The sequence below is a fragment of the Haliotis rufescens genome, unplaced genomic scaffold (assembly GCF_023055435.1).
Source record: "Haliotis rufescens isolate VD_foot unplaced genomic scaffold, xgHalRufe1.0.p SCAF_5, whole genome shotgun sequence".
Taxonomy (NCBI): Eukaryota; Metazoa; Mollusca; class Gastropoda; order Lepetellida; family Haliotidae; genus Haliotis; species Haliotis rufescens.
In genome coordinates, this window is record NW_025964223.1 from 5,758,594 (window position 1) to 5,785,526 (window position 26,933).

Sequence of the window (26,933 nt, forward strand, 5' to 3'; positions counted from 1 at the left end):
AGCGACCAGCGACCAGCGACCTGCCACTTGTAGTCAAGGCATCAACGATGACGTGTTTGGTCTGGTTGAATGGCTGCAAACATTCAACATCACCTCACCAGTCACCACTGAAGATGAAGATGCTGATGCCGTGAGATCAGGACTCGGCAATTGTCGCTCTGGATGTAGGGCTGCAGGAAACACTGGATCAGTCAAAGCTGAAGTTGACCTCGCTGATGTGCCACCATCAGAAGACCTAACAGCTGTTGCCCTTGGTGTAGAGATAGGGGCTGTCTGAGTGCAAATGGCACTAAATGTTAATTTGGCCAATTGTCTGGAGGAACAAACAAAATGCCCTGTTTGGAGTCAAATAGTGCCCTGATGAACTGGAGAAGTTGAATTGGAGTCGTTTCGGACTTCGCAACATTGACAAGCCAACCTAGCTGATGAAGAAACTGTGTAAACTCAAGATGTCATGCGAGGATGTCTGGCTCTGTGAGGGCTTGAATACAATCTTCAATGTACACCTCGAAGATGATCCCTTGATATAGATCCAATAACCTTATGGATGTCCCACTGTGAAGGGATGAATTGCAGTGGATAGTGCTCCTTCTTTTGTTGGTCCTCCAGGTGTTGTTTCTGAAGCCGAAGCAGGTCCACAGATACCTGGGATGTGTGTCCTGAGTAACATCTTGGGTGACTTCTAGAATCTTGTTGGCAAACAGGTGTCCTGCAGACCATGGAAGCTGGTATAATCGCATCTTGATGTGGTCATCCCATTCACAGTAGTGCAGGAAACCACGGTGATGGAGAGCTGTGATGGTACCTCCAGAATGTTACAAGATGAGATTCATGATGCCCATACACTCAACACAATGGTACCCCTAATAAGGGCGTCTTTGGAGTACTTGGCATGTGACACAGATGCAGCAATGGCTTCTGTTGCCAACAGGATGGTTGTGCAAGTGCAAGCGTAGAAATGATGGTAAGTCGGAGAGATATCGATCATCCACAGAAAAAGTAGTAACAGAGCACTTGGGACAGAGAGTAGCAACATCATGATCGAATTCAGGTGCCATGGCGGTAGGAGAAAAACCATGAGTGCCAGAATCATGTTAGTTGAATCGAGAAGTTTGAAGTCTCTGCTGATACGTTGATAAGTAGGAAAAAGTCTTGTCCAAATTACTAGCAGGATGACAGGAAAACCTTGGGAGGGAGAGTGATGGCAGAGGAACCAGCACTGGGTATGACAAAACCTACGGCATATTTATATCAAGTATAACTCACTTGGAACAAAAGACAGGTGATTATTTTTTTCTGATTGTCTTCATATTGATTTCTTTGTTTGATTGTTGTTTAACACCACACTCAGCAATATTCAAGCTGTATGACGGCGGTCTGTAGATAATCGAGTCTGGACCAGACAATCCACTGATTGAGCATCGATACACGCAATTGGGATACGATGGCATGCATCAACCAAGTCACCGAGCCTGACCACCCGATCCCGTTAATCACCTTTTACGACAAGCATAGTCACCTTTTACGGCAAGCATGGATAGCTGAAGACCTATTCTACCCCGGATCTTCACGGGTCAATTTTTCATTCAAAGAGTTCTCACCATATGTTGCCAGTATCTACAGGCATTATAAATATGGACATTACATGGGATGAGAACCTGTGGACAGGGTATTGGGAGGAGCATAGACTCCATGACAACTCTGCCTGGGAACTGGAACCAGTTTCTCAGGATTGATGAAAACAAAACTGCTCTGTTTACATTCCTTGCAATGCATATTGCAAACATGGTGATAGAAAGACAACTAATCACCACTATTTGCTCAGATGTTATGTATGTTTCTCAAATGGACACTACAGCCTTCACACCTTGCACACATGAAGAGGCAGATACAAGAAGCTGCTTCATACAGTAGATGCCTCTAACAAGTACAGTTGCCTTCAGTGGCAAGCATGGCTTGCTGAAGATCTATTGTAACCCTGACCTTCACAGTTAGCATGGGCAAATGTAACCACTCGATCCTCATTTTACTTTTCCCACAGTACTGGGCACTGGGGAACCACCATGACTATTCGGTCTTTGACTATCATACAATAAAACACTGCAGGGAGAATAAACCATGACGGGCTAAGCCCAAGTGGTTTGTTCTCCCTGCAGAGTTTGATTCTATGATAAACAATGACCACGAGTCATTTATGTCTTGTATGGGATATAAACATTTTGTACAGCCTTTTGAGCATGTCAAAAAATTGTTCAAGCTTTGAAAACATTTACCCATATTTAAATAATGATGACTTCCCAAATACAATTCGTCCTCGGCAATGTCGAGCAACTCCATTCTAAGTACAGAGGGGTTAAGTTTGTTATTATCACAATTTTCACGCTGATCATCAGCACATTTTTCCCCAGTACCGGCTGTCATATCTCTCCCACTTTTGGGTGTGATTGTTCGGCCATTGCATTCATCTGCGCTGTCCAGCTACATCTATGATGAACAACTCACTAGACACTTCCTTCTAAAAAACATGCTGTTCAATTTACAACATCATCAAGTAGCCAGCGCATGTTCAAATCTCCAGAAATGACATCATGATAGAACAATGTTCTATCGTGAAAAAAAAACACACTTCGTTTGAAGATCTGGGGTAGAATAGGTCTTCAGCAACCCATGCTTGCCATAAAAGGCAACTATGCTTGTCGTAAGAGGCGACTAACGGGAACGGGTGGTCAGAATTGCTGACTTGGTTGATGCATGTCATCGATCCCAATTGCATGGATCGATGCTCATGATGGAAATCACTGGATTGTCTGGTCCAGACTCGATTACCGTCGTCATATAGCTTGAATATTGCGGAGTGCGGCTATAAACAACAAACAAACAAACATGCTTTGTTCTTCATTGTTCTTTGCGATTTATTGCGTAGCTACTGTATATTATATTATCATATAAACAGGATAAGTACGACAATATGAGTTACCTTTTTTATTTCTGTCTGAGAAGTATGGTAGCAGTAAATATTTTCCTCTTTATATTCTTCATAAACTCAAGAACTGGGCAGTGTCATTCAACAACAGTAAAAAAATCTATGTTGTTCATGTCCACTTAGTATGTTCTAAATAACACTGAGAAATGTCATGTGTAGAAAGACCAATAATAAAAAACAGATCAAGGTTAGAGTAATATTTTCAGTGGGAATTCACCAAAGTACAATTCCATCAGATCTTTCCGTTTTTTCTTTGGTTTCAGATAAAAGGAAATATGACTTCAAAAGACATACATCTTTGTGCCTAGATGCTTTTGCAACAAGCTGGAAAATACACTTTGCTGCTGTATTAGAAGTGGCTTGGTGGTGGGCTATGCCCTTCTTAATTCAATCAGTTTTTGCAATGTGTCTGTGTCCGTCTAATCCTAATTTTCGTGGCAGTGGGGTAACCTAGTGGTTAAAGCGTTCATTTGTCATGCCGAAGACCCCGGTTCGATTCCCGACATGGGTACAATGTGTGAAGCCAATTTCTGGTGTCCCCCGACCCGATATTGCTGGAATATTGCTAAAAGCGGTGTAAAATCAAACTCACTCACTAATCCTAATTTCAAGCTTCCCAAACTCCCAGCTGCAGAGGGGCAAATAAGTGTTCAAGAACAAATAATAGGATAATTTAATATTGTGGTTTGTGCAAATTCAATATTTTGTTTCTACTTTCTACTTTCTACTTTCTACTATGCATGTCCAGATCATCATAAAAAATTATTCACATGTACGTGTTTATGTTACGCCTACAACTATCCCTCGTAAGGTTCAAAATTCCCCCTCTTCACATGCGCACATGAGTCTATTTACCCATAAGCCCTGTGTCTCTCCATTCCTCTCCCAAAGCAAGAAGGACGACAAGACTCGCTACAATAATTGCCATGCCCGCCTGCCCACCCTATCTTCACCGGCTTAGGTCTTCACCTTTGTACCAATTGGCTGCTGCTAAATATGTACATTTTTTGTCAATTTTGCCTTTTATTATCAGGGGCTGACTGATTGGCCTTTCATTAGCCAGGCTCTTTCCACTCATCTAGAGTGTCCTTTTCTCCCCCAAGTCTCGTCCATAGCTCAGGTTGCAGCCCCAGTCCGCAGACCACCGTCCGAGCCGCCGCAGCGGCCCCAGGACCCTCACCTAGCTCTAGGTCGTTCCCTCTCCTTGTAATAAGCTATCACCAGAGCTCAGGTCGCAGCCCCAGTCCGCAGACCACCCTCCGAGCCTCATAGCGGCTCCAGGACCCTCACCTAGCTCTCGGCCAGCCCTCGTCTGTGATAAGAATCAGTGAATCATTATGATGTATGTGTTTGTTATCATGTATATTAAATATTTTTTCATCTCATTGCCTGTTGTATTTGCACAAAGTCAGTCATTATCCAACATATGACATAAACAAAATACATTTTTAAAAATTAAAAAGCAACAACTGTTTGGCGCTGTTGCTCACCTGGACAGTTTACAGCTACAAATATTAACAAAGACAGCCAATTAAAAAAAGTTGCGGTCAGCATTATATATTCAACTTCTTCTGCATAATTATATACAGGACCTAACCAATAAGTATCAAACAGTAGCTACAATCTCCAAGCCACTGAAGAAAATACAAGTGTCTGATGATTTAACCTTGCATGCATGCCAGGAAGTCTACATGAAGTATTCAGTATGAGCTCCTTCCAGACACACACAGATAAAGTTGTCTCCTCCTGGTTGACATGATCTACTGAGTGACTCTGGCTAAACAGGATGAGTGATCATTCCTTTCCTGTCTGTGTGACAGAGCAGGCATGATGGATGCCCAATGACTGTCAACACAGTAGAAACAGAATTAAGCTTTCTCATGACATTATAGAACTTTCTCAATGACTGCCAACCACAGTTTACAGATGACATAGAATGAAGTACTATAATGACATTAAAATATACTGAACAACAAAAGTTCCTGTGACATTGAATAAGATTTAATGCAAATTTATGTTTTTTACCAAATCTGAAACAATTTCGGTTTGCAATGGATAAAAGACTCCTGTAAGTGTTCAAATGGTTTAATTTGCCATACTGACTTCAGAAAATGCGTGATTTCATAAAAAAATATGAACATGCCAAAATGTCAATTTACAAATCAATAGCTTGTCTGTCCACCTCTGGTTGCGATGAAAGCAACACATCTTCGTCTCACAAATGGACCAGGCGTCGCACAAAGTCCTGTGGGATATCTGTCCATCTCATCCCACATGTGCTCGATTGGTGAGAGATCAGGGGAGCGAGCCGACCAGGGGATGACATTCCCGTTGTTTTTTTTAAGAGAATCCTGAACAAGTCAAGCAATATGAGGCCGGGCGTTGTCATGTTGAAAGGTAATGCCTGGGCCATGACGACACAAAAACGGTAGAACAACAGGGCCGATGATCTCATTGGGTAGTGCTGTCCATTGAGATTTCCCTCTACCACTATCAAACGGGTCCTCTGTCTTGCTGTAATCCCACCCCATACCATAACGCTGCCGCCCCCCAACCGATCTTCTTCCATGACACAATGGTTGACGTAATGTTCACCTCGACGTCGGTACACACAGCTGTGGCTGAGATGAAAACGAGACTCGTCAGTGAATAGAACTTGTCCCCACTGCATGGCCGTCCAGCGTAAACGCTGTCTGCACCACTGTAGACATGCTTGACGATTGTTTCCTGTCCAAATGGGACGTGTGGCAGGTCTTCTGGTGACAATCCCTGCACATCTGAGGTGACGACATACGGTTTGTGAAGATATTTGTCTAAGGCCAGGGATGCTTCTTGCAGTCACTGTTGCTGGCTGGAATCGATTTCATAGGTGTGTTGCTCAAATTCAGTTGTCTTGTCGATTGTTGGTTACGCATGGCCTGCCAATCAGAGGATGGTCTCTGACTGCATTCATCTGTTGCCAAAGTTGCCATAAACACCAAATGGTGTTTCTGTGCCGTTAAATCACGTTGACTCGATCCTGCTTCAAGCATACCAATGGCTCGCAGACGCTCATTTTCGGACAGGCGTGGCATTTCGTAATGTTGAATAATTGCGTAATTTTGTTGTTTTTCTGAGTGGTTGTTGTCAGCACGATGCTAAACAATGCATATGGAATCCCATTAACGGGAATCACGCACGTTGAGACGCCCAACGCTAACACCGTATTCGCGCATGCATGATTCCCGTGCACCATTTCGAGTTGAGTTGATTGGTTCAACTGTGTCATATGGCCCTGTGACGCAGGGGTAGCATTATGCAGATGGCTCTATCATGACATACAAGAACTATTCTGACTGACTGTCACCACGGATTACTGACACCTTGTTATGGGGCTCTATCATGACATACAAGAACTATTCTGACTGACTGTCACCACGGATTACTGACACCTTGTTATGGGGCTCTATCATGACATACAAGAACTATTCTGACTGACTGTCACCACGGATTACTGACACCTTGTTATGGGGCTCTATCATGACATACAAGAACTATTCTGACTGACTGTCACCACGGATTACAGACGCCTTGTTATGGGGCTCTATCATGACATACAAGAACTATTCTGACTGACTGTCACCACGGATTACTGACACCTTGTTATGGGGCTCTATTGTGACATTCTAGAACTTTCCACAACCTGAGACATAACACTCTTGGTCAATCTTGTTTCAATCAGAGAGGGTTTATTGAAATTTGTTACCTCTGATTGACCAATCAAAATCAGGTATTTTCCAAATTTGTGGTAGAATGTTTCATACACTCACTGTCAGGCCGTCAATGAATACTGACATTTGTGTATTTTGCATTTTTATTTTGTTACTTTTTCAATAATTTAAGTGTAAAATTCAATTCAAGTATCACTTTACAAAACTCGGCCAGACAATCTTTCTCTATTTGTCAGAACTTAAGGTCAGAAGGTGTTTTCATTTTCATTATTATCCTGAAATTTGAAATTCTATTTTCTTATCTTGCCTAATGTCTTCAAGGGATTATATTGCTTGTTTGACCTCTATCAGAAAAATGCCACATACGTTATCAAAAAGGTTACAATGTCAACAAAGACAGTCACTTACAAAAGCTGATTCCTGCATTTATTTATGATACAAATAATGGACAATATTTTATAAAGTATCAAAGATACAACTAGTTGACAAATATCTATTGATGGTACAATTAATGGACAAATATCTATTGATGGTACAATTAATGGACAAATATCTATTGATGGTACAATTAATGGACAAATAACTATTGATGGTACAATTAATGGACAAATATCTATTGATGGTACAATTAATGGAATTGATCACAGAGACGTTTGGGCACTTTCACCAGTAACAGGATCAGTTTCCAGAATATTACACAAGTGTTTCTCCAGGGATCTGGAAGAAGGAAGATTCTCCCATACCAGTATCATTTGGAAAAGTAAACAATTATGGCAACCTTGTTTCGCAGGCACTCCAGGAGGAAGTCAACTGGCATGAGCATTTTTATTCAACATACCTACCTGACATGAAAGATGACAAAAACATATCCTGGGCTGCAAGGCTTTTGTTTGTTTGCTTGTTTGTTTAATGCTTCACTCAGCAATAATCCAGCTATATGATGGTGGTCTGTAAATAATTGAGTCTGGACCAGACAATCCTGTGATGTATACGTAATTGGGATACACTGATATGCATCCACCAAGTTGGTGAGCCTGACCACCCAATCCTGTTAGTCGCCTCTACACAAGGAAAAGTTATCATTCTTGGTGGCTTGCATATTCAATAGCAGCTCTCAAGGCGTAGTTGACTGGTGGAAAGACAGTGAATGAGTGGCAACTTCTTCTCTTCATTCACTGCCTGACAAAACTGAGAACTTGGCTTTTCAGCATGGGTCATACGAACTGTGCCAGATGGCTGCCAATTCATGTACACAGCAAGACCAATCTGAAAAAGACCCATCCAAATATTCAGAAGAAGTTTCAGAATGGTAATTTCATGGACATATTGCTGTGTGCAAGACAAATATTTGCATTAAGAGCAGTAGTTCAGGTGCATGAAGAAAACCAAGGTGCTGTGAAGGACGATGGTGGAATTGTTGGCCTCACCCAAAACCCTCAGGCATTAAGACATTGGATCGTTTCATGACCAGAGAAGACCAGAGTGTGAAGCATCCATCGAAGGAAGATGCAGGAGAATATCCCAGGATGTACAACACCATGAACAGAAAAACAGTGTCCAGGTCATACTTTCTCAACAAATGAAATCCCTAGTTGATGTGATCAGCAAAATGGGCAACCCTGTTCCAGAAGAAGGAACTGAACTTCCCAGGCTCTGCACATGGAACATCATGGACCAGACTTCAGAACCTTTGTTACGCAGAATGAACAGATTGGGCACAAACAACTCTATTAACTTGAGAGGCTGGTGGGACATACAAAACTACTTTGATTCCAAAAAAAAAGAACAAGCTGTAGCCATCCTTCTCCAAGAGTCTTAAAAGGGTTAGGGGCGGTCGGGTAGCCTAGTGGTTAAAGGGTTTGCTCATCACGCCGAAGACCAAGGTTTGATTCCCGACATGGGTACAATGTGTGAAACCCATTTCTGGTGTCCCCCGCCATGATATTGCTGGAATATTACTAAAAGCAGTGTAAAACCATACTCACTCACTTAACTGGGTTAAAACTATAAGTTTCTTCTTTGAAAGTGACTGTGCACTGTTTTCCAGATTGCAAATGGCCTGTCCAACATGAGGTAACCATTTGGATCACACTGTTTAACATGAAAACCAGACATGTCATTGTTCTCCTTCCTGATCTCATCATGACAAATTACGATTTGGCAATTGATTGCCTTGCCACATGAGCCTTGGTGATGGACCTGTTGCAATCAAGACTTACTGATTATGCATTCGTTCGTTTGTTCGCTTGCTTGTTGTTTAACGCTGCACTCGGCAGTATTCCAGCTGTAAAGACGGTCCGTAGATAATCGAGTGTGGATCAGACAATCCAGTGATTGACATCACGAGCATCGAGCCACGCAATCAGGATACAATGAATTGTATCAACCAAGTCGGCGAGCCTGACCACCCGATCCCATTAGTCGCCTCTTATGACAAGCATAGTCGCCTTTTACGGCATGCATGGATAGATAGCTGAATACCTATTTTACCCCGGATCTTCACGGGTCATTTATGCATTCAATGTGTTTTCACCATACATTGCCAGTATCTACAGGCATTATATATATATATATTAGTGGACATTATGTGGGATGAGAACCTGTGGACAGGGTATCAGGAGGAGCATAGACTCCATAACAACTCTGCCTGGGAACTGGAACCAATTTCTCAGGATAGATGAAAACAAAACTGCTCTGTTTACATTCCTTGCAATGCAAATTGCAACATGGTGATAGAAAGACAACTAATCACCACTATTTGCTCAGATGTTATGTATGTTTCTCAAATGGACACTACAGCCTTCACACCTTGCACACATGAAGAGGCAGACACAAGAATGCTGCTTCATACAGTAGATGACGTGAAGGTTTCAGGAAGATTCTCCTCCATACTGTAGACACAGATGTTGTTTTGGCCATGTATGGACTTTCCATGAGTGCATAGGCTGTGATACAGTTTCATCATTTGCAACAATTCCCCAAAACAACTGCACAGGATATATGGGAAGCACTTGAAGAACTTATGCCATCAATTCTTGCTCTCTCACATTCGCCACAGAATATATCAGACCAAAGTATGGGGATTCTTGAACAATTCACGATTCTCTTGTATGACAGAACCTGCAACCTGGAGTGAGTGAGTTTGGTTTAACGCTGCTTTTAAAATCATTCCAGTTAAAACACAGTGTGTCAGCTTAGTGTGGGCGGAAAGCCCGAAGTGATGCAGGTCTCAGACATTTACCACTTCAGTGAAACCCACAAGCATGGGAATGGTGCTGAGAAACCTAGAAACATGATTGGGGTGAACTGGGATTCGAACCCACAATCATAGGTTTCTGCCGTGCCCAAAGGATGCAACTCTGCATAGTAAATCTCGCAGCTTTGGACGACTGGGCCAGTACGGTCAATTGCAGCATTCCCACCAAGTACGGCTGCTGCACATATAGCGAGCTGTGTTCCGGGAGGACATTGCTGGGGACGACCACTAGTTTGAGTGAGCACCAGCGATGCCATCCCCTGGAGACTGGAGATGGGCCGAGCCTAAACACTGGAAACACTTGTGGACACTGCTACCTGAAGCAAGCACTTCCTCTCAGCACTTCCTTCTCTGTTGTGGCTGTTAAAAGGGTTGCCGTGGTGATTGCAAATGTGCCAAAGCAGCATTGAAATGTACAGCTCTCAGTGTGGTGGGGATTGTAGAACTCAACTGTTATTGATGAATATGTACATGTCAGGGCAGTAATGAACTCCAATACTATATCATGTTGTTATTTTGTGTTTGATATGTACTCTGAATCTCATATATGAAGGATCCCAAGACTTGTGTTAAAATGAAATATCAGACCTGCAACAATCGACATCTTATTGTTTAAAATGTAGATTTTTACATAATTTATGCATTGAACTGGACATTTCTTCATTGTTTTATACTGTAAGATGACAGTGTTCTGAATATTACACACAGCCTGCACTCCAAATGACATTAAAGTTCAAAAGTTCATTGAACATGACCCTGTTATCATCTTTTATAGCAAACATTTTTTTTCAGAATGGTGGCCATTTAGAAAAGTGGTTGCCATGGACACCATATAGTGAATTTTATTGACATCTGAAAATGCTTGTTATGCCCTGAAGGCTCTCTGTTCCAAGTTTCATGCTTCTATTATAAAGGCACATTTCTTACACATTGGATGTTGGATGAGGAATGAGGAAAAAAGTATGAGTGAGTGAGTGAGTTTGGTTTAACGCTGCTTTTAACAGTATTCCAGTTATATCACGGTGTGTCAGCTTAATGTGGAAGGAAAGCCCGAAGTGATGCAAGTCTCAGACGTTTACCACTTCGGTGAAACCCACGAGCACGGGTATGGTGCTGACAAACCTAGAAACATAATCGGGGCGAACCCACAATCATAGGTTTCTTTCTTGACTGGGCCACCCGTGCTCCCCCCCAAAAAGTATGAACAAATATGAAACAAGCAACTAAAATTCGACAATGTTTCTAAATCTACAACAATGTTGTAATGTAATGATGTATAACAGTCAACTAGGTTTTCAAATGGGCTTCTGTGGAATGTTGGTAGTTCGATCCCCGGCCATGTCACACCAAAAGGCAATAGTGCTTCTTGCTATCATGCCTGGCGCTTGGCATGAAGCTGATTCAGGGTCAGTCTACTCACAGTATGTCTGAGTGGAGCAGACCCGTGAAGATCCGGGCAAGGATAGGTCTTCAGCAACCCATGCTTACCGTAAAAGGCGACTATGCTTGTCATAAGAGGCGACTAACGTCATCGGGTGGTCAGGCTCGCAGACTTGGTTAATGCATGTCATCGATCCCAATTGCGTGGATTGATGCTCATAGTATCAATCACTGGATTGTCTGGTCGATTATTTACAGACTGCCGTCATATAGCTGGAATATTGCTGAGTGCGGCGTTTAACAACAAGCAAACAAATCCGAGTGGAGTATCCATGTTAAATTGTTGCATGGTATCTCAGTAGGCTTGCACTATAAAAGCAGCATTATTCCTGACTAGTACAAGCACACGCACTGTCATAAAGTAATGAATGAATGCTGTTCAAATAATAGTAAGAATAGTAAGGCTGTTTGCCTATTGCTGATGCTGTGTACATGACGTCGGGTGTGATTTCGTTTGTCTGCCATTCCGTTCCGGTTCGACAGTTGTATGCACCCGGTTCATACTTCTTTATGTAACCACGTGCTGTCCGTGTGCGTGTGTTGACAAACTGCCGTGCCTTGCCTATGACTATGAGGATGAACAAACTGCCATTAAATGGTCTGAATAACTGCCGAGGACTTCTTCGTGTTCTTTTCACGCACACACATACAAAAGACCACTTGTACTATACTTTTTAACATGATAATAGTCACTCTTGTACAATTTGATATATTTTGTTTTTAATAAACCCCATTTCACCTCACCAAATTTCATCACAATTTTTGTTAAATAGCTGCACAATAGTCATAAAAAAGCATATTGGAAATGTAATTTGCAACTCTTGGACTTATATGGTCAAAACAAGCCCAGGTCAGGCGAACCATTTTTAATGCATCACAACTAGGCAACCCTACCACCCCTTGGTCCTTAAGTCATTGAAAAGGAGCTGATCAAAAACCATTGAATTCGACATCGACAAGTGGAACATATACATACCTGGTCCACTATACATCCCTGACCTGTAGTTACCCACTTCCAAGTGTACTGCATCATTATAACGCTGTCTGAAACTCCAGACTTGCCATAAACGAGTTGATAATTAGGTTATAAGAAATAAAAAGGCAAGATGGAAGCAATCATGTGTACATAGCAAGATTTCCCCCCATTAATCAGAATCATAACATCATGATTATCCCTGATGAAAGTCTACAACATCTTCCCACTGGAGTCACATCACCACCTCAGACATTGCAGAATATATTTAATCGCAGACAAAAATTAATGACGATGATGAAAACTCTACCAAAAGCTGAATTGCAAATTACTGATAAGAAAGTGCGCCAGATCCTGGTCATGCAGAGCTGGTGAGTTACAGGACGAAATAAAGCAAATGAATGAAGCAAATCTTGGATACCATTTTTTATGTGGAGATCAGGGTGCTTATGTTGCCTTGACTTTTAGGGTAGACTTTGCTGAGCAAAACATAAATATACTCAAGCAATTGAGCAAATGCAGATTTGTTGGCTATGGACTATGAAAAACAACAGCTATTGGTTAATGTGATTAAAGTGTTTGTAAGAAGAAAACATGTTATTACAGTTTTGGATTGATTAGTGCTTTGAATTCTCATCAGTTTTGCTTTTTGTCATTTTCTGCTACATCAGTGTATTTCCTATATATATAAGTCATTTATAAACATCCTCTCTACAATGGTTTCATGTTTCCTAGTGTATATGTTCTAGTAACAACAATGTCAACCTTTGGTTCATGTGAGAGACTGGCTTAATGTCTTGTCATCGACTTGTTCAAGTGACATCAATGTCAATCTTTGGTGCATGTGAGAGACTGGCTTAATGTCTTGTCATCGACTTGTTCAAGTAACAACAATATCACTCATTGGTGCATGTGAGAGACTGGCTTAATGTCTTGTCATCGACTTGTTCAAGTAACAACAATATCAATCTTTGGTGCATGTGAGAGACTGGCTTAATGTCTTGTCATCGACTTGTTCAAGTAACAACAATATCAATCTTTGGTGCATGTGAGAGACTGGCTTAATGTCTTGTCATCGACTTGTTCAAGTAACAACAATATCACTCTTTGCTGCATGTGAGAGACTGGCTTAATGTCTTGTCATCGACTTGTTCAAATAACAACAATGTCAACCTTTGGTGCATGTGAGAGACTGGCTTAATGTCTTGTCATCCACTTGTTCAAGTGACAACAATGTCAATCTTTGCTGCATGTGAGAGACTGGCTTAATGTCTTGTCAACGACTTGTTCAAATAACAACAATGTCAACCTTTGGTGCATGTGAGAGACTGGCTTAATGTCTTGTCATCCACTTGTTCAAGTGACAACAATGTCAATCTTTGGTGCATGTGAGAGACTGGCATAATGTCACTCACAGGACATGTCCAAGAAATGAAATACTCTCTTATAACAAGAAACCATGCATGAACAGATAACGTTTCCCTGGCTCCATCTGCTGATATTTAGAATACTACAACAAGGAGTGAGTGAGTATGGTTATAAACCACTTTTAATAATATTCCAGCAATATCATGGCAGGAGACACCAGAAATGGGCTTCACACATTGTACCAATGTTGGGAATCAAACCCGGGTCTTCGGCGTGATGACCAAACACTATAACCAATAGGCTACCCGACAGCAAGGAAAGACAACTGACGCACTCATGTTTTCAGTTTATAACTTTTTACAAAATACATTTTCCATTGAATATTTGGGTGTACTCAACTGTACTGGTTTGTAATTAGAATGTACAATAAAAGATTTCTTAAAAATGCACTTTTGCTATTTTGGTGAAGGCTGGTGCACACTGGCATATATAAGATTTTTACTGTAGGAGGAACTCAGAGCTACAAGATAGTAAAAGAAGATCAGTACAAAGTGTGACTTTGCAGCCACCCCTGCTTGCCCTCAATTAACATGGAACTGTGTGGGAATTCTAGGTTGGAATAGGTCCCCAGCAAACTATTGGGTGGTCAGGATGCAGGGACTTGGTTAGACATCAAGAGATGTTGCTCATTTTATCAGTCACTGGATTGTCTGCACCGGATTTGATTATTTACTGGCCACTGTCATATAGCTGGAATACATTACGTTTAATATCTAACATTTATGATGGAATAATTAACATGCATCATCTGTATACATATATCATTTATTGCTCATAAAATGACAATTACTAAAACTTCACTCACCTTGAAAATACAATCAACAATTTGTTGGCAACTCTATACTATATACAGATAACATACTTACAAAGTTATAACATATTGCTCACAATAATCAACCATATGCATAATTTCAGCAATTGAAAATAATTATACATTACTCACCCCAAACAGCTGGAAGATTGGTACTGTGGTGTTAATCCACAGTCACTCACTCACTCACTCACTCACTCACTCACTCACTTATTATACATTGGCTGTTTTAAGTTGATAAGGCCCCACATTTTTTATTTCTTGTTTCACGGGCCCGCCATCCCTACTTAAAAGCAGCTAGTCTAAGAAATCAATTAAACATAAAAATATTTATCTTTATTATGTCTCTCATTAGTAGCATATTAGTATACCTCAAATCTTATGTTGGCGTGTATAGTGCGCACACCCCTCTGCGCTGCTTCATTTTCTGAAAAAAAGTGCTCACTATACTCAAGAAAATACGGTAATACAGGCCAGATCCTCTTATACAATATAAAATGTTATAATTTTATATAAATTCCATGGTGATTCAAGAGGCCACCTGCAGTTTTAACTCCACGGCAGAATGACTTTCATATAAATAAATGAAAGACATTTATTTTTTCGACCTTATATGGAAAAGCTTAAATTACATTTCAAAAAGAAATTTGTCATCAAAAGCTCTAAATCAAATACCTTATCTAAAATAGACAAATCCATTTATGGGCCATATTTGAGTCTATTTCCCTTGATGATCAACTTCCTGGTCACCGTAGGTTTGTGCATTTCTCAATGTTTAAAAACACAACCCGTCTGACCGGGGCTAAGAAATAAGCTTTCTTTCATCACTCCAAGGGAAGCCTTTGAACCTCTTCACCATAAAATACTGCCAACAGAAAGCCAGCATACATTGTCCATTCTTGAATCAACATGAGACATCTCTTTGTACTACATAGGGTGTAGGTTTCAGTGACAATGGACAATGCTTCTGATTGGTCAAGAGATGTTCTTGTAGACTTCGTTAAAAATGGAAGCAAATTTGCAGAGGCTATCTGAAATTACAGATTTCAGACAAACCTGCCAGGAAACTTAATTCGGTTTGTCAAAGAGCCTGACCTTAACACACCGTCTGCAGCAAAGATAATAATATCATCAGTCGATACTTCCACAAGACTGTCTGTTTAGTTCGCACAGTGAAAATACCTTTTAAAAGAAGCAAGATGTGAGGTGAGGTGAAGGTATACCATGCCTCGCGAATGTTGATTTTAGAGCTTTGGTGACGGCTTGACTTGTTTGACTTGACAATGCAATCACTTCAGGGTAGTTGGAATATGAGTCAACGATGACTATGTAGTCTTTTGACGATAACTCGAATAAGTCTGTCGATACTTGTTCCCATGGCCTTGTTGCTACTGGACGGGAAATCATAGGTTCGGCTCTCTGCCGATGTCGATGTGTGAGGCATGTGTCACAGCTTCTTACCATAATGTCTATCTCATGGTTCATTCTTGGCCAGAATAGCACCTCTCTAGCAGGTTGCTTGCCCTTTTCTTGACCAAGGTGACCTGTATGTATCTTCTGAAGCATTGTTTGACGAAGATGGATTGGAACGACGACTCTGTTACCTTTAAAGATAACACCATTGATGATAGAGAGTTCATCTCTATAATTCCAATAGTCATTCAGAATCTGCAGACAATCAGCACGCTCATTGGGCCAACCTGTGAGAATGACATTGCTGAGTGTTGTCATTTCAGTGTCGTTCTTGATCTCATCTCTGATTTGTTTGAGTCGATCAGTTGACATTTGTAGATTTGACATCACAATGTCTACATACATCTGCACTTCTGCTTCAGTTGCACTTGTAATTTCACCCTCTTTGGGAAAGTTGCGAGATAACGCATCTGCTGTGTACATATCTTTGTCTTGTGTATATGTGACATCCATGTCATTCTTCTGTAGACGAAGTCTAAATCATTGAATTCTGGGTGGACATTCATTCAGTGCCTTTTTGAAGATCGGTACTAGTGGCTTATGGTCGGTTTCAGCCATAAAAGTTCTGCCATAAACATACTGATGAAAGCGTTCTACTCCAAAACATATTCCAAGAGCTTCCTTCTCAATTTGAGCATATCGAGTTTCGGCTGAGGTCATAGCTCGTGAACCATAGGCTACTGGACACCAGGTGTCACTGTTCTGTTGAAGTAGTACTGTACCCAGACCGCTTTGTGATGCGTCTGTTGAAACTTTGATGGGCTTTGTTGAGTCATAGAATCTGAGAACTGGTTGTTGAGAGATCAAGGTACGGAGTTCAGTCCACGCCTTGTCTTGAGGATGTGACCATGACCACTGAACATCCTTTTCCAACAAATGTCTCAGTGGAGCTGACTTTGCAGATAGATCACGTATGTATCTTCCGAGGCATCTTCCCGAGGCAAGAGAGTTCACTGACTGTAAAAGTCCAGTTTCCAACCTTCCCGAACTAGGCTGGAATTCCTGGGCTCGATCGTAGCGCCACCAGTGGCTATTACGAGTTATGTCCTTTCTATGCCTCTCCTATTGACCAATCAGATTCAACATCTCGTATCACTTGCATTTGCTTCAAACAAAACGGTGGCGCCCAGTCAAGACGATCTGATTGATCAAGATCTATATTGTGATAAAACGAGTCTTACATTGGGAAGTGCATCAAATCGCGTGAGCACCTTGATTAAAAACATGAAAAGATTTAGCAAAATATCTGTTGACAACGAGTTAGCGGTGCACATGTTTTGCAAATCCTGCAGTCGACCAAAATCTGCATGACACTTTATGAACCGGATTTCGGTTTCGGTTCGCGATTTTGATTGGACTATGCATAGACTCGTTAGTCCAGCCAAAATGTTACTCCATAATACCAGCCTAGTTCGGCAAGGGTGGAAACTGGACTTTCATAGTCAGTTAACTCGCTTGCCTCAGAAAGATGCTTCCGAGGTAGTTCACCATACCCATGAACTGTTGAAGCTCCCTCTTGTCAGTGGGTTTCTTCAGATCCATGATGGCATTGACTTTGTTAGGGTCTGCTTTCAGGCCATCAGTTGTAAGACGATCTCCCAGGAAGGTTAGTTCAGATACTCCTATCTCGCATTTATCTCTGTTCAATTTCAGCCCAACATTTCTACACTTCTCAATGACCATTCTCAGTCTCTTATCATGTTGTTACTTGTCATTACCCCATATTATCATATCATCCATACTTGTGTCAGTCCCCTGTATGTGTTCAAAGAGCTGGTGGATGGTGTGATGGCAGACTTCTGGTGCACTGGATATACCAAATGGAAGACGAAGATATCGATATCTCCCAAAAGGCGTGTTGAATGTTGTCAGTAGAGAACTTTTGTGATCAAGCTTCATTTGCCAAAAGACTGAAGAAGCGTCAAGCTTGCTAAAGACTTGAGCACCAGAAAACTGTGACAACACCTCTTCTCGGGTTGGAAGTTTGTAGTGTTCTCGCTGAATCGCCCTATTGAGATTTCTCGGGTCAAGGCAAATCCTGAGCTTGCCGTGTTTCTTGTGCACGATCACCATTGAACTGACCCATTCAGTGGGCTCGGTCACCACTGTGATGACTCCAAGAGATATCATCCTGTCAAGCTCTTCTTTTAGCTGTTCATGTAGTGCGAAGGGAACTTTTCGACATGCTTCTATTACTGGTTTGACGTTATTGTCAACTGTAATGGTATGTTCACCTGGTAGACAGCCTAGTCCGGTGAAAACATCTCCATATTCTGATAGAATATCTGATGAACTGAATGAAGATTCACTTTTGATGACTTGATCTACGTTGATTTCGTAGACACGGCGGATGAGGTTCAATCGTTCACAGTCTTGGACTCCCAGGGATGATCTATGGTTGTCTGGCGTAACTGCAAATACTGTCTTGTATGGCTTGCCTTTGTAAGTGATTGTCACTTCTGCCTGTCCCTTTACAGGCACGTTAGTTCCGCCATACGCCTTAAGGTTCACCTTTGCAGGTTCAAGGGGTGGCTGGTACTGCAGTTTGCTCCACTGTGAATAACCCATGACGTTCATATCTGCTCCGCTATCTAGCTTGAGGGTTACTTGTGTTCCATTAATGTCAAGATTCATTACCCATGCTTTTGTTTGTGAATCTTGAATCGGCTCAGAATCCAACACATCTACGAAGGAATCTGATTCTATTGGTGGTTGCTGGTTGGTGGCGCCAATTTCGTGAACATTTCTCGATTTTGGGTGACTGGACCGACTTGACGGTGTTTTACATTGAGCTGCAAAATGTCCAATACGACCACATTTCAAACATGTATGACCAGATGCAGGGCGCACCTTGCTTGTGTGTGTTATTACCACATCTACCACAATGTTCAGTTTTTTCAGGTTTTCTATAGTTCTGTTTTGTTTTGTTGTGTTTTGGCTTGGATTTGACATAATGAACAGATGCATCTTCACTTACTTCTTTAGCTTGCAAACTTGCCATTTCTGCTTCTCTAATTGAATCAACAGCTTTAAATTTTGTCAAAGTTAACTTGTCATCTCTGAGCAATTTCTCACGATATGTACTATTGTAGACACCACAAACAATTCTGTCTCTAATTAAACTGTCTTTCAAAGTGCCAAATTCACAAAATGTTGCCATTTGCTGTAATTCACAAACATACTGATCAATTTTCTGGTCGGACTTCTGAGAACAAGTGAAAAACTTGTACCTTTCAAAAGTTATGTTTTTTCTAGGAACACAATACGGTGACATCTACTGTCTTAGTAACTAGGGATGTGTTGAAGGTGACATCTACTGTCTGGGGAACTAGGGATGTGTTGAAGGTGACATCTATTGTCTTAGTAACTAGGGATGTGTTGAAGGTGATATCTACTGTCTTGGTAACTAGGGATGTGTTGAAGGTGGCATCTATTGTCTGGGGAACTGGGGACATGTATTGAAGGTGACATCTACTGTCTTGGTAACTAGGGATGTCTTGAAGGTGACATCTACTGTCTTAGTAACTAGGGATGTGTTGAAGGTGACATCTGCTGTCTGGGGAACTAGGGATGTGTTGAAGGTGACATCTATTGTCTGGGGAACTAGGGATGTGTTGAAGGTGACATCTACTGTCTTGCTAAGTTATGTTTTTTCTAGGAACACAATACTGCTCAAATTTTTCAATAATTTTGTCTAATTTCATCTTATCTTCTTCTTCATCCCATTGAAAGGAATTATATACTTCTCTTGCATTATCCCCAATGGCATTTAGGAGTAGTGAAGACTTGTATTGCTCAGTCTTCTGTTTTCCATCTATAGTGACAGTGTAATAGCACTCCCATGCTTGCTTGAATCTACGCCAGTTTTCACTAAGATTACCAGTGAAATCTAGTGCTTTAGGACGCTCTAATCCTTGCATTTTGTCAGCTGAGTTCATTTACCAGCTTCTGACACCATGTAATGGTCTTATTGACTTCTGGAACTTCTGTTTAGGAGGTTCAACTTTCTAGTAAGTCAAAAGCACATGTCGGGTTTATAGCCATGTTTAATAAACTAAAGGGGAATAACTCCCAACGATCTACAGTACAGTGCTGGTACAACAACTAGCTATACTAACTGTGTACATAGCACTCTGGTGGAACATGCTATAATGCAAACACATTTGATACATTGACTTACTGCTACAGGTGACATCTACTGTCTTAGTAACTAGGGATGTGTTGTAGGTGACATCTACTGTCTGGGGAACTAGGGATGTGTTAAAGGTGACATCTACTGTCTGGGGAACTAGGGATGTGTTGAAGGTGACATCTATTGTCTGGGGAACTAGGGATGTGTTAAAGGTGACATCTACTGTCTTAGTAACTAGGGATGTGTTGAAGGTGACATCTACCGTCTGGGGAACTAGGGATGTGTTGAAGGTGACATCTACTGTCTGGGGAACTGGGACATGTTGAAGGTGACATCTACTGTCTGGGGAACTAGGGATGTGTTGAAGGTGACATCTACTGTCTGGGGAACTAGGGATGTGTTGAAGGTGACATCTATTGTCTGGGGAACTAGGCATGTGTTGAAGGTGACATCTACTGTCTTGGTAACTAGGGATGTGTTAAAGGTGACACCTACTGTCTTAGTAACTAGGGATGTGTTGAAGGTGACATCTACTGTCTGGGGAACTAGGGATGTGTTGAAGGTGACATCTATTGTCTGGGGAACTGGGGACATGTTGAAGGTGACATCTACTGTCTTGGTAACTAGGGATGTCTTGAAGGTGACATCTACTGTCTTAGTAACTAGGGATGTGTTGAAGGTGACATCTACTGTCTTGGTAACTAGGGATGTGTTGAAGGTGACATCTATTGTCTGGGGAACTGGGGACATGTTGAAGGTGACATCTACTGTCTTAGTAACTAGGGATGTGTTGAAGGTGACATCTACTGTCTGGGGAACTAGGGATGTGTTGAAGGTGACATCTATTGTCTGGGGAACTGGGGACATGTTGAAGGTGACATCTACTGTCTTGGTAACTAGGGATGTCTTGAAGGTGACATCTACTGTCTGGGGAACTAGGGATGTGTTGAAGGTGACATCTACTGTCTTGGTAACTAGGGATGTGTTGAAGGTGACATCTATTGTCTGGGGAACTGGGGACATGTTGAAGGTGACATCTACTGTCTTAGTAACTAGGGATGTGTTGAAGGTGACATCTCCTGTCTTTGTAACTAGGGATGTGTTGAAGGTGACATCTACTGTCTGGGGAACTAGGGATGTGTTGAAGGTGACATCTATTGTCTGGGTAACTAGGGATGTGTTGAAGGTGACATCTACTGTCTTGGTAAAAAGGGACATGTTGAAGGTGACATCTACTGTCTGGGGAACTAGGGATGTGTTGAAGGTGACATCTACTGTCTTGGTAACTAGGGACATGTTGAAGGTGACACCTACTGTCTGGGGAACTAGGGATGTCTTGAAGGTGCCATCTACTGTCTTGGTAACTAGGGATGTGTTGAAGGTGACACCTACTGTCTGGGTAATCCTTCGGAACATGGGTTAATCCAGACGTTAGAAACACATCAAAGTTCTGACTCTGACAAAATCAGCTCTTGGTGACATATGCTGTAATAGCATCAATGAAGTAGCCCTTAACAAATTTCACTCACTCACTCTACACCAAATTCATGTTCAGACAACTTTGCTACTGTATGTCTGTGGGAAACATATAGACCTGTACTAAGATTTAACTCAAAGTGCATATTCATGATCCATCTGTGAAAAATATATCCACAATATCACCAAAATATAAATAAATGTGAATAAATTCAGCAAATGGCTACATCTCTCTCCACAGACCTCAATCTGAAATCTTCCACCATTTCATCAAAGATACAGTCATGATGGGTCCTCTGAACAATTTCCCTGCCCCAACCTGCAGTCTCAGTGGACACTGCTCAATGGAGCTTCACATTCAGTGCAGGCATTTAACATGTAGCCGGAGTGTTGCCTGAGTGATAGATGTATCTCTGTGCAATTTGCAAAGTTATTTTCTGAACAAGGGCATTCAGAAACAATTACATCACTACTGTACATTCTACATTGACATGTATTTTGAATTGAACATGCTTAATGCAATTCATTTATAATAGCCGTAGGGCTGATGATTTTGTTTTCATTTTATTGATAATCAGGCTTTAATATGTTAAGAAAAATACAAATATAATTGTCTAATTAAAACTGTGCTTATTTTGAACATATCATTAGTAATTTTGTGAAGGGACATTATCTTCTCAGCAAACTGACCATAAAGCCACATTTAATCATTGCTCTTGTGTCTTTGGCATCATAAGCAAGATCCAAACACAAAGCTTCAACTCTGATCTTTCTATACCACCCTAATGTCATGCAATATTTTCAATTGTTTCACAAAATACACTTTAAAATCTTATGATATGAAGAAATTCATCTATGTCATCTAAAGGAGAAACATATAATCCAAAGTTCAGCTTTCTCAGTCCAGGAATGATATAGGCTAAGATGTTTATATACAGAGCCAAAAATGCATTGTGAAAGAATTTGAGTGCATTACAGTACATTTTGAGCAGAAACGGCCGTAAACAACTATTTTAATATCGGTTTCAAACATCTTGAACAAAATCAGTTGTCATGATTGGTGTCTACTTTCTATTGAGGTAAAATCAAGCTTTCTCTTACTATGAAAATATCAAAAGACATCGTACGACTCTTCCTCAAAAGTTGTTTGATTAGGGTTACAGGATTTGAGGCCTCGCAAAACTTTCAAAACATTTTATGGAACACAGGTGAAGAACATTTGCAACGGATTCATCAGTGACCACAATTATCTCCAATTCCTTATTTTGACTTATCATATGTTCCAATGATTGTTCAGGAGAACTTTTGACTTGCCTTTGCCTGTGTTTGTGATGGTGGATACCAATTGGGCAGGATACACTGACCTCTCTGTGAACATGTGTAGATTATGATTATGGAAAGAGTTTTTCATGCTTTTATTCTCTTAACTTGCTGGTTTCTTTCTGTGCTGTGTGTGTGGGTGGTACTGTAGCCTCATGGTTAAAGCATTCGCTCATCACGCCCATGACCCAGGTTCGATTCCCCACATGGGTCCAATGTGTGAAGCCCATTTCTGGTGTCCCCCGCCATGTTATTGCTGGAATATTGCTAAAAGCGGCGTAAAACCATACTCACTCACTCACTGTGCACTGTGGATAAGGATGCTCCACAAACTATTGTTATTAATCATGGAAAGGGCAATACTGCTTTTACTTATGTTTGGTTTGGTTTGTTATTTTACGCCGCACTCAGCAATATTCCAGCTATATGGTGGCGGTCTGTAAATAATCGAGTCTGTACCAGACAATCCAGTGATTGATATCATGAGCATCGATCCACGCAATTGTGATCGATGACATGCTTCAACCAAGTCAGCGAGCCTGACCACCAGATCCCGTTAGTCGCTTTTACTTATGTACCCATACAGAGAACACTAATCATTAATGATCAACTCCTTTCAGCCATGTTCATCCAACGCAGCACATAAAAAATTAACCAAACTGACCTACAAAATTAAGGAAGCCCAGGAGCAATATAGTTACCATCATCAACAACGATGATTAGAAGGAACAGCGGGACAATATTTACACATTGCGGATAGTTTCAATTACAATGTAAGTCCCTCGCATTAATTATTCAAGATCGCTCATCACAAGAATGTGATAATTTGCCTCTGTTGTCCTAGTGGCCGCCTCACACAGATCACAAGCGAATTAGATTCCAAATCTATTGAGATTAATTACACTTGATGCCTGAATTAGAGCTATTTGGACATTATTTGGCTACAATATCGACCAGATGTTCTCACTGCATGCTGTGTAAGATCACAGTAATACTGAGAAGCAATTATTGTTTGATTATTGTTATTTGCAAGATTATGAAAGAGTGATGATTTTTTAACATCAACTTACGACAAATGTAGCACTAAGATCACCTCGTGGAACGGGCTCAGGACTGCTTGAGGTAAACCCTGGTACACTACGAGACCGAAACAGTTCAGTTCTGAATTAAACCAGGTTCATTCCACTATTGACACATGCCACAATGAATCATGTTGAGTTCACAATTGACAAAGAATTAATGTTGGTGACATATTTGTATGAGACGATATACCCTGTCATGTGACTACTATCAGTCTCAATGTAGCTCATCATGAGAATAGGCTCAATACCAAATAAAACATTATGACATCATGATGTCAATTAAGGCCTACCTGCCAACTTCTTTGAGTTTTCATAGAGACTGCGGACATGTGAAGATCCGGGGTAGAAAAGGTCTTCAGCAACCCATGCTTGCCATAAAAGGCAACTAAGCTTATCGTAAGTAGCAACTAACAGGTCTGGTGTCAGACTTTGTGACTTGATTGATGCATGTCATCATATCCCAATTGCGTGGATCGATGCTCATGATGTCAATCACTGGATTGTCTGGTCCAGACTTGATTATTTACAGACCGCCGTCATATAGCTGAAATATTGCTAAATGCAGTGTTAAACAACAAACAAAGAAACACAAACTGTAATTGACTAATCAGAAAGTAAGATTTGTCATGATAATGTTCTATACAAGAGGGGTTGATGGGGTAACCGAGTGGTTAAAGCATTTGTTCGTCACGCCAAAGCCCCGTGTTCAGCTCTTCACATGGGTCCTATATGGGAAGTCCATTTCTACAGCACCATTGACTTGATATGTCTGGAATGGCGCTCAAACCATTCTCACTCACTCTATACAAGAGCTGGATGGACTGACGTTACAATGGACAATGTGCCATATCATCAGTACACAGGGAACATCTTCCATCACGGTGATCTAGCTACTTAACTAGCACTGCCTTGTTGGTTATCAAAATCTAAAATAGATGCTGTTTTTCATAATATATTTTGTTTCCGTATCCCTTCCAATCAATTACCTCATCATGATCAAATGTCTTTTTACATTCCGCATCAGGAAACCCTGTTAAACATTTGCTATGATTCTCTACTTCTGATCATCCTTGGATCAATGTATTCAGACAGTAGATGCCACTTTGATTAATATGTCTGTCTGTGGCATTAAATGAACCACACACCCACACACCCACACACCCACACACCCACACACCCACTCTCTTTTGGTGTTAAGCGCTTTTTCTGCAAGTGCTTGATCAACGTATATTCCTCAAATCTCTCTCTTTCTCTCCTTGTCTCATTAAGAGAATATCCAATTTAAATATTCCCTTGCCTACATAGGACTTGTCAAGCTAATACTATTCAAAATGTCAATGACGAAGAATAATCAGTTTCGGTTATCTGCTGAAACTGACGTACACTGAAACTTCAAATAACATGATGGATCACTGACACCAGGTGTCTGCAGAAAGGTTAAGCATGTCCTGCTTCACTGAGAGAGAGAGAGAGAGAGAGAGAGAGAGAGAGAGAGAGAGGGGGGGAGGGGGGAGGAGGGGGAAGGAGGGAGAGAGAAGAAAGGGAGGGGGAGACACACACACACAGATTTGAGGAATGTGCATTGATCAAGTACTTGCAGTAAAAGAGCTTAACAACAAAAGGCATCCATGATGAGTACAACAATAGAGAAGGATGCCCCTTGTTTGGGGGCTTGCTTGCAACCACAAAGTATATGGGTAACAGTTTAAGCACAGCAGGGTAGAGACTTGAAGATGACCCCCATCCTTGAGGGCCTTTTATGTCAGCAACATCAGAAATCAGCTAGTTGGGTTCCAAAGCTTCTGACATCTGATATCAAATGTATCAGGCCAACACGTCTCATGATAATCTAGCTCTGTTTAGAGCTGGTCCAGAAAGATTTTTGCAACGATTTGTTACAATGCATGAAATGTGAATTTGCTACTTCCAGTCAGAGTCTAAACAACAATTAAAACATTGGAAGCTTTTGACATCACCACCACCAAAGAAGGCAAAGACTATCTCATCAGCTGGAAAGGTGATGGCTCCCACCTTAATCTAGTGATCTGGCGCCATCAGACTTCCATCTGTTCCCAAACATTAAGACAGATGTAGCCTAGGACCCGTTCTGACACAAACAATGTTGTTATAATGTGGAGAACTTCTTGGACAGCCAAGTGAAGGACTCCTACAAAAGTGGGATAAAATCCCGCCATTGTTGCCAAAAGTGTATCAATGTAGAAAGTGATTATGTTGAAAAAAATACATCAGTTTAACATGTTTAGGTGGCATATTTCTATGTTAGGCTCACAACCCCTTGTATCATCATTATCATTACCCCTTGTACCATCAATATTATTCAAGTCTTACACAGAGGTTGTTTGTTCAAAAAGTCCACTCAATTGACAATTACTTCAAATGGAAAATGATTCTCTCATCTTTCATGTTTTCATGATAAATGATGCCATGACCTTTTCAGGTAATAATTTTCGCTTTTAATGTTTTATTTACGTGATGCTACAACATTAAATCATCTTTCAGGTTGCATGAACAAATCTAATTACAATCATAAATGAGCAATGAGCATGTAATTAATATCATTGTAGAAATATGGTGATAATGTTACAACATCAAAGCTATAATTCAAAACGTCAGTGTTCATAATATTTAGGCATTTGTAGTTTTGTCATCACGTGTAATAATTCCCCGACAAACTCTCACTAATGTCTTTTTTAAAAAGACTTTATGACAAAGAAGTCAGCAACAGGATGTGAGTTTGTCAAGATCATCTTCCTGCAGAGTCTCTTCCAAAGTAGAAATATTTATGATTACAAAATGGTTTTCTCAGACATACTATATTCTAGCTATAC

The 26,933-nt window shown here is 40.9% G+C and overlaps 3 protein-coding genes across 3 annotated transcripts; all 3 read right to left on the reverse strand.

Annotated features, from left to right (window-relative positions):
• Positions 1 to 7,794: 7,794 nt before the first annotated feature.
• Positions 7,795 to 17,757, reverse strand: LOC125373006 (uncharacterized protein K02A2.6-like). Its single transcript, XM_048383788.1, has 3 exons — positions 17,563 to 17,757; positions 16,063 to 16,536; positions 7,795 to 7,959 (listed from the first exon to the last, which is right to left on the reverse strand). Exons 1-3 carry the CDS (start codon positions 17,755 to 17,757, stop codon positions 7,795 to 7,797), a joined length of 834 nt encoding a protein of 277 aa, XP_048239745.1.
• A 21-nt stretch (positions 17,758 to 17,778) lies between these two features.
• Positions 17,779 to 18,708, reverse strand: LOC125373008 (uncharacterized protein K02A2.6-like). The gene has a single exon (XM_048383789.1). The coding sequence runs from the start codon at positions 18,706 to 18,708 to the stop codon at positions 17,779 to 17,781; it is 930 nt and encodes a 309-aa protein (XP_048239746.1).
• Positions 18,709 to 20,503: 1,795 nt separating this feature from the next.
• LOC125373009 lies at positions 20,504 to 21,622 on the reverse strand. The gene has a single exon (XM_048383790.1). The coding sequence runs from the start codon at positions 21,620 to 21,622 to the stop codon at positions 20,504 to 20,506; it is 1,119 nt and encodes a 372-aa protein (XP_048239747.1).
• Positions 21,623 to 26,933: the final 5,311 nt, after the last annotated feature.

What these genes read in the sequence shown, in the direction of transcription:
- LOC125373006 (XM_048383788.1), bottom strand. Translation starts at nt 17,757, where the DNA reads ATGGTCATTGAGAAGTGTAGAAATGTTGGGCTGAAATTGAACAGAGAT. An exon ending in TTCAACAGTTCATGGGTATG is followed by an intron (nt 16,537 to 17,562) that starts GTGAACTACCTC and finishes CTTCGTCTACAG; the next exon opens with AAGAATGACATGGATGTCAC. An exon ending in ACCATGAGATAGACATTATG is followed by an intron (nt 7,960 to 16,062) that starts GTAAGAAGCTGT and finishes GGTCTTTTTCAG; the next exon opens with ATTGGTCTTGCTGTGTACAT.
- LOC125373008 (XM_048383789.1), bottom strand. Translation starts at nt 18,708, where the DNA reads ATGAATCTTGACATTAATGGAACACAAGTAACCCTCAAGCTAGATAGC.
- LOC125373009 (XM_048383790.1), bottom strand. Translation starts at nt 21,622, where the DNA reads ATGTTCCGAAGGATTACCCAGACAGTAGGTGTCACCTTCAACACATCC.